Source organism: Oncorhynchus tshawytscha, linkage group LG04, assembly GCF_018296145.1.
Source record: "Oncorhynchus tshawytscha isolate Ot180627B linkage group LG04, Otsh_v2.0, whole genome shotgun sequence".
Lineage (NCBI taxonomy): Eukaryota > Metazoa > Chordata > Actinopteri > Salmoniformes > Salmonidae > Oncorhynchus > Oncorhynchus tshawytscha.
Window position 1 is genome coordinate 20,555,039 of NC_056432.1, and position 8,661 is coordinate 20,563,699.

An 8,661-nucleotide genomic window follows, 5' to 3' on the forward strand; every position below is an offset into this window, starting at 1 on the left:
TGTAGAAAATGAAACTTTATTGAATAGAAAGAGGCTGCTGATAAATTAGTTAATCCACAGACACCACTTCCTGTGAAATAAAAGCAACCATGAAGCAAAACATCCGATGTTTTCAATCAACTGCTTTAAAATACAGTATAACAGCCTACTGTACCTCTGCAAAGTCACTGTTAGGTGAAGCTCCTTCACAACCTTCACCCTTCTCCAGCTCAATCATACTAGTCTGCTTTGCCACAGGGTTGGCTCTCCTGGGAATGGAAAAGGTGAATATAATCTCAATCTTGACACAAACTGGCTAAACGTCAGAATGTATTCTGAAACACCACGAGAACAGATCGATAGTGGAGACATTAAGGGGGAAGACCTACAGTATCAAGCAGTTTTTTATGGTGTACCTTGTGTTTGCAGTCTTCCTCTTAACCACCGCAGCGAGGACACTGATAACAACAATTGCAGCACAGAGGCCAATGGCCCCATAGATGAGTGGGCCTTGCATAGTCTTGGTGAGCTGGTTTTGGCAGGAGTCTCCACTGTAGCCTAAACCACAGGTACAGGAGATGCCCCCATTGGTCTCCACACACTCCCCATTCCCATTGCAGTGCTTTTCACTACACTGCTGGGCTTCCAGGTTTCTCACCAGCCAACTGTTGTCCAGAGAGGTGGAGCCAGGATCTGCAGGTATAGGAAAGCTGGGACTAGGAAGCTGGTTTGGGGCTTTGGCCTTGACAGACTTCCCTTTGAGATGGACACCTGAGACAATGGGGAATACATAAGACCAGTTTGTATTCGAATTAGTTTAAATTATGACAGCGATTCAAGAGCTGCACATTTGTTTTTTCCTTAGCACTACACACCAGATTTAAATAAGGACGCGTAAACACTTGTGGTCCCCAAGACCAGGATTGGAGAATGCAGAGTTATGATAGCAAAAATCTTTGTATTTGAACTGTGATAATCTTTTCTTAAGCTCATAACAATGGGAAAGGGAAGATTGAAACATCAATAATGGAAAGAAGACTTGCAGTTCTCATCTGAAGTGTCAGAGCAGTCAGGATGTCCGTCACAGAACTTCTCCAGGGGGAAGCATGTGTGCCCATCCAGACAGGGTCTACTTCCAGCTGGGCAGTGCTGGTCTGGGGCGCAGTATGTGACATTGACTGGGTAATGGTCATGGGCACACCTACAGGTTCTACCACCAGGAAGAGCCAAACACAAGTGACTGCAGTCTCCATTCCCATCTGAGCAGAGGTTGGAGCCTGGAAATGGATGAGAAAGAGTAAAGGTTGAAAAGTCACATATCAGTAAATGATAGAGTAGTGGGTTATGTGCAAATGTGTCCTCTTACCCATCTGGCTGGACTTGCTGTACGCCTTCAAACTGACAATTTCAGTGTTTACCTCAAACCAAAGCTTCTTAGTCAATGGATCATCTCTATACCAAACTTTGGTTGTGTCTGAAACATTTGATAGGAACATGTACATGATCAACTCAACATCCATGATAATCCAAAACCACAGTGAAAGAACTTTGGGAGATCAACCATTATCCTTGTTAGTGCTACTTTGGTTAATGACTAAACAGAGCCATCTACTAACCACAGTAAGACATTGCATAGCACTAGGTTCTGGTGGAAGCAGCCGTTTAAAAATAATCCACATTACCACTGTCTGTCACCCAGAGGAGCATGCCGTTGCTGAGTGCAAATGCAGTCAGGCCATCCCCAGTCTTAAACTCCTTGTATCCAGTACCATCAACTCTGACAGAGCCGATCACCCCATAACCTAGAACATAATAGACTTGTTGATAGAAGTATTACCTCACCACCACTACTATAGATAGAGTAAAACCCTTTTAAAAATCTATAAACAATGAATTCCTCACCAATGTCAGCCCAGTAGATCTCATTGCCCTTGTTGGAGAAAGTCAGGGAGGTGGGCTGAAAAGCATCCTTCCACACCGGAGCGCTTCACCCCATCCATGTGAGCACACTCCACCTGAGCACCTTCCCCTGCTTGGCCAGGTTGGTAAAACAGAGTCTTCCACTGAGTGGGTGAAGCGCTATGGACTCCAGACTTCCAATATCCTGAATTAACACAGCAGTGTGTTCCCCACTGGAAGAGGTGACCTGCAGCCGTGGCTGCTTGGTGCTACTCCAGTATACGCTGAGGGTTATCCAGTCTAGAGCCAGGGCTGTAACTGTGTCCCCTTTGAGTTGCAGGAACTGGCCGCGAGGCACCAAGCCGGTCTCCTTCAGCTTGAAGAGGACTACAGACGATTGGCCAGAGTCAGCTAGGTACAGAGTCTGATCTTGCAGGGTGTAATCCAACATCGCTGCCTCATTGACATTGGGGAGAGGTAGGGCGAGGTGCTCCGGCCAGCTTTTCAGATCCACAGCACTGTGCATGGTCTGCAGGTAGATCTAAAAAAATATATACATACACTGCTCAAAAAATAAAGGGAACACTTAAACAGCACAATGTAACTCCAAGTCAATCACACTTCTGTGAAATCAAACTGTCCACTTAGGAAGCAACACTGATTGACAATACATTTCACATGCTGTTATCAAATGGAATAGACAACAGGTGGAAATTATATGCAATTAGCAAGACACCCCCAATAAAGGAGTGGTTCTGCAGGTGGTGACCACAGACCACTTCTCAGTTCCTATGCTTCCTGGCTGATGTTTTGGTCACTTGAATGCTGGCGGTGCTTTCACTCTAGTGGTAGCATGAGACGGAGTCTACACCCACACAAGTGGCTCAGGTGGCGCAGCTCATCCAGGATGGCACATCAATGCGAGCTGTGGCAAGAAGGTTTGCTGTGTCTGTCAGCGTAGTGTCCAGAGCATGGAAGCGCTACCAGGAGACAGGCCAGTACATCAGGAGACGTGGAGGAGGCCGTAGGAGGGCAACAAGGAGGAGCAGGAGGAGCACTGCCAGAGCCCTGCAAAATGAAGTGAAATGGGTAAACCTGCAGTGGCCAGAGTCATACCTGTGTGACAACAGTTGGCGAGAGCACCAAGAGGAAGGCAGAGTTGACCAGGTTGGAGCAGGTGAGGCCATCCTCAGCTAGGAGCAGACCAGAGGGACACTTGCAGACCCCTTTGGGGCCTGGGCCCAGCACACACAGGTGAGAGCAACGAAGGTTCTCACAGGGACGCTCATTGCTTGTCTGCAGAAGTGGATGAATGATCTGCATCCCAGAACGACACAAATCATTAAGCTTACATCAAAAAGGAAGAGAGGTTGCTTGTGTAATTACAGCAAACCCATTGCATAATTTAATCCTATTTAGGTGAAATTAACATAATGGTTTACATAATGCATGCATTAATATTCATTTAAATTGGGGGCTCGTATACTTGCTTTCAGTCCAAAAGGTTGTCCAGGTCGTTTGAGTAGAACTTTGCGGTTCTTTCCAGTGATTTTATGAGCCCTTTGAATAGTTCTCCTCCTAGTGTCTGACCAGTAGATCAGGTCATTGTAAACTGTGACAGAGAACGGGTTGGTGGTCTCCATCATCTGCAGAAGCTTCAGGAATGAAAGGAACAGATAAATGTTACAATGCGCCTTTATCAAGGCCTGGGGTCTAACCCTATGAGGTCCAGAACCTGCTGCTTGTGTTCTACTTGATCATTAATTGCATGCACACACCTGGTGTCCCACGTCTAAACCAGTCTGATTAGAGCAGAACAATGAGAAAAGCAGTGTAACTGGCTTCAAGAGCCAGAGTTGAGTTTGAGGGATCTAGGGTATCCAACCCATGTGGATTTAATTTCATGCACCTTGGCATACAGCAACACGCAATACAAGTCTGATCTAGTCGTGTGCAAACTCATTTCTGTAGTACCTCAATGTCCCCGCCATCCAGGTTGGCTGAGCCGATGCACCGGAGCTTCTCGTCCGTCCAGTAGATCCTCTCCCCTAGTGTGTCCACAGCCAGACCGCCTGGCCAGCTGAGGCTGTGACTGACCACTACTCTCCTCTCAGACCCGTCCATTCCCGCCCGCTCAATCTTCACCTCGTTACCAATCTCCGACCAGAACATGATCCTGCAGTTAAAGCCAAAATCAATATTTTATTATTGATTACTGACAGTAATGCATCAGCCATCAAAGACCATGATCCTATCATAGGACAGTAGTTAAACATCTCTAGGTGGAAACCAATTCAATAAGCAGGAGCCTGCCCCTGATCAACACTGTTGAGCCGCATGTATTAGTTTAGTCAACATCACCAAACGTATACAAAAATCACTAGAATAACAGATTGTTTGGGTGGCTGCCACTTGTGTTACACCTAGAAAATAACTTGCCCCTTCTGTGGCAGGAGTGCCAGAGAGAGAGGTTGTTCGAAGTCCTCATCGAGGATGACTGTGAGATCCATAGAGTTTATGATGGTTGAGTTTAATCCAACAGCAATAATCCGACCACCTCCAATGCCATCAATCCAGTACAGGTTTCTCCCTACCCAGTCAACAGCAATGCAATCAGATTTGATGCCTGTAGTGAGATTAAAAGGATTACGATTATGTTAGTTTTAGTTAACCCCAGTGAACACTGACCTGTGCTTTTTATAAGATGTGCTATTTTTAGTCGCAACCAGTTTAACAGATTCTCAGTTTAACCACACAACTAACCTTTGACAAGAGTTCCTCTCTTTTTCTGGTCTAGAGAGGACCATTTGATGCTCTCTGAATCCAGGCTGACCCAGAACACTTTCTGATCCCTCCAGTCATAGTCCAGGGACAGGATGGCTTTCTTAGCAGAGGACACCAGGACATCCAGACTGCTGCTTCTCAGCCCAAACAGGAACAGCTCAGTCTGCACAGAGGCCAGTAGGTAGGGCTCACCTGTGGGAAGACAGTGGGTTGTTATAGGCCTACTGTGTTAAATTAATAGGTGAGTACTTTCTCCGGGCAATACTCTGCATTCACAAATGCTGTTCACCTTCGTGCAGTCTCCCTTAATTAAAACAAATATCTAAAGACCCCATCCAGCAGAGGGAATTTCCATGATTGGTCACTAAATCTGGATTTTAAAAATCATTTTACCTGTGATCTTGCAGCGGCGACCATCAGATTCCAGCAGGTAACCAGGGTAGCAATGACACTGGAAGGAGCCCTGGGTGTTGACGCATAGGTGGCTGCAAACACCTGGTCTACCGCCTTCACACTCATCAATATCAACACAGGACACTGTGTCCTCTTGGAGTCGGTAACCAGCCTTACAGCCACACCTCTACATCGAGGAAAAAGGAAATCGTTAGAAGAGGTCACTCAGAAATCTAAAACGTGATACAACTGTACTTCAAGAAGCTTTGTAACAAACTACACAATCTCCCCCCCCCCCCATTACTCACCGTTCCATGTGGTGTGCTGTAACAGTTATGGGCACATTGGGTTTTGTCTGGACACTTTGCTTGGCAGTTGCCACCCTCGTCAGAACCATTAGCACAGTTTCTGACCGTGTTACACACCAGGGCTGTGTCCAAACACTCCCACGTACTGCCACACTGGAACTGGTGAGAGGGGCATGTTGCTACCTGACCACCTGAGAACACACACAATACCCAACTTCATTTCTAATACAATCTCAGTTAAAGGCTTTATTTACTGTTACAGATTGTCACCACATACTAATCCAGTAATTAACAAATCATACATGGCTGAAATAACTTGACTCACATCCTGCCTCATCACTTTCATCAGCGCAGTCCTTTGTTCCATCACATCTCCATGCTTTGGGAACACACTGGCTCTTAGATGTACAGGCCCACTGGAAATCGCCACACTTCAATTGGACCATCGTGCAATTCTGAAAGAGAACTCAATATACTGTGTATTAGCTCTAAGTTTTGATTTGTATCACGAGGCAAAAGCACATTAGTATTCAACGACGACATTCAAAATAATTGGGAGTCAAATTAATTTTGCCGTCAAGTCTACATCCTCCAAACGCAGAAATCTCAAATATTACCTAGCATGGGTGCCAATGTGCTTCCTGCCAACTCCTAATACATTTGTCATGCCAAACAAGGAGTTGGCAAGAGCAGAAACAATTGCACCCAGCCTAAATATTCCCACCTTTTCATCAGAGCCATCTTTACAGTCCTGCTCCCTATCACAGACCCACTCCTCCAGCAGGCACTCCTGGCTTTGTGGGCACCGGAGCTTGGTGGTGCACTGGGGGGGCTCGGTGCAGCTCTCCTCGTCAGAGCGATCCTGACAGTCAGGATGCCCGTCACAGCGCATGCTTACGGATAAACACTGTCCACTGGTGCAACGGAACTCCCCACTATTGCAGCTCTCATCAGCTATGGGTCAAAGGGACATTTCTTGAGTTTAACTTAGTTTGGATCAGTGAAAGTAAAACAGTGGGAAACCCTGTGGTGTTTGTGCCACTGTTGGGAGTATTAAACCATTTCTTTCAGCAAGCATTTTAGGACTTAAGGTTAACATAGCCCCAGTTCAGTAGTTCATTGGAAGTTAAACTTACCACAGTTGGCCTCATCAGTGCCATCCAGGCAGTCCCTCTCGCCGTCACAGAGGAAGGTGTCTGGGAGGCAGCGGGTCTTGTCACAGTGGTGAACACAGCCCTCCATGGGCTTCAGGCAGTCCAACTCATCAGAGCGGTCCTGACACTGGGCCACACCGTCACACACCTGCCTCTGGTCAATGCATTTCTTCCCATGTGCACACTGAAACTGGCCTGAACATACAGTACCATTTAAGTGCAATCAATAACACTGATAAATGGTGACCTCCGAGGACCGTCTCAAAGACAGATCGCTAAACATGCATACCATGCACAGTGGTCTACGCAACCATGTTCTGTGTGTATGTGAGTAAATTCCAGTATGCTAGTTAGTACAAAGGTTGTTACTTTAATCATGTATTACACTAAAGATGAGTATTGTCATGATGTACTGTACAATAAAATCAAGGGCAGGAATATTATTTTAAAAACTTCAAACTACTGTTCATATATATTTAATTATCACTGATGATTTTCTTACCACGTTCACATTCTAATATACACTCTTCCTCATCCGAGCCATCCTTACAGTCCGCCTCTCCATCGCACACATGGTTGTAAAGAACACACTCAATCCTGTCCCGGCATGGTTTAGTGCCAAAAGGGCACTTGAGGGGTGCTGGTGCAGACATTGTGGCATTCCCATTGTTGCTATCCTCAGCAACATTGTGATGACTTTTAAGATAATCAGTAGAGTCTGAATCTAGGGATAGGGTGAAATACTGACCTTACTACCAGAAGGAAGGCAAAAATAAATCTCACATCTTTCAACATCTGTAAGCTATAAAAAAGGATGGATCATGGTTTCAAAATTCAACTAAAGGCAAGTGACACAGAGGGGGCATTACCGCAGTTGGCTTCGTCAGTGCCATCCAGGCAGTCCCTCTCTCCATCACAGAGGAAGGTGTCTGGGAGGCAGCGGGTCTTGTTGTCACAGTGGTGAACACAGCCCTCCATGGAATTCAGGCAGTCCAACTCATCAGAGCGGTCCTGACACTGGGCCACACCGTCACACACCTGCCGCTGGTCAATGCATTTCTTCCCATGGGCACACAGAAACTGCCCTATGTGGATGATGAAACACTTCAAGTGTTATGCACGGACAGATTGAAAGCATGCATTTGACTCAATAGATCTTGGATAATTACTGTGAATACCTTAAAATATACCCTTTCCTGGTTTAACACAGTAAAATTGATGAAAACAATGGAGTAGAAACCATTTCTTCTTAGATAGGAATGGATGCATTTGAAGAGGTACTCAAACAGGGCCCTACCATTACTGCATGCGACAGTGCAGTCCTCCTCATCAGAACCATCCCTACAGTCGGCTTCTCCGTCGCACACATGTTGGTGGAGTACACACTCAGATCCATCCTTGCAAGGTTTGGTGCCCAGGTTGCAGTTCAACGGGGTCTGCGCTGCTGCACTCAATACTGTTTGGAAAAAGTAGGGCACAACAAATCACACATTCGTTCTATAAGTTTAAGATGTAAATATGAGATGGTCTGAACTTCGACACTCAAGGGAATTGAAGGGAATTATTTTTCAGTAAATACAGCAATGTGAACTATGGAGGGGTGATTATTCACATCCATTTTGGTACAACTAGCTCACCTGTGATTTCCAAAATTGCTATACACAGAAGCAAACAGAAAGCCATGCCTGATTAATGCAAGTGGACCAAACTACACAAGCGATCAGGTCAAGGATTTTATAATGATGCCAAGTGATACCAATTGAACCATCAGTGAGGGGGGGAGGAGCAGTAGGCCAATTTGTAGAGTGTGGGAGCATTTCAATCTCAATTGCATACTCCTCACATCCTCTCTCTTTGCCTCCTTATCAAAACCCATTGGATGAGAAAGCCAGAGGTCCACCCCTCTGGACTTCTCCTCCAATGGCATTTCAGAAAGAGATGAGGAGAGGACGCTTGTCCCCCTAATATTTGTCTCTGAGGGAGTTATTTATGCTGGCCCCTGTTGAACTGAGCAAAGGCCCCTCACGTCATCGGACAAAAGCAGGGAGGGAGGTACTTTCAAGAAAACCGGGAACTCAAGAGAAAAAAAACGAGTTCAAATCATGACATCGGTGATCTTCAGGTCGGAAAGTCGGAGGTCTGGA

The 8,661-nt window shown here is 45.9% G+C and overlaps 1 protein-coding gene across 1 annotated transcript; it reads right to left on the minus strand.

Annotated features, from left to right (window-relative positions):
* LOC112248204 (low-density lipoprotein receptor-related protein 2) lies at positions 1 to 8,268 on the minus strand. Its single transcript, XM_024417038.2, is given in 23 exon segments — positions 1 to 70; positions 155 to 248; positions 396 to 750; positions 1,023 to 1,256; positions 1,346 to 1,453; positions 1,662 to 1,781; positions 1,882 to 1,958; positions 1,960 to 2,002; positions 2,005 to 2,419; positions 2,995 to 3,195; positions 3,369 to 3,533; positions 3,853 to 4,054; positions 4,318 to 4,504; positions 4,642 to 4,854; positions 5,056 to 5,242; positions 5,364 to 5,554; positions 5,689 to 5,818; positions 6,088 to 6,317; positions 6,500 to 6,712; positions 7,020 to 7,241; positions 7,387 to 7,602; positions 7,815 to 7,973; positions 8,155 to 8,268. Coding segments are annotated over 23 exon segments (4,029 nt in total). The 5' UTR covers positions 8,201 to 8,268; the 3' UTR covers positions 1 to 49.
* Between the last annotated feature and the right edge of the window lie 393 nt (positions 8,269 to 8,661).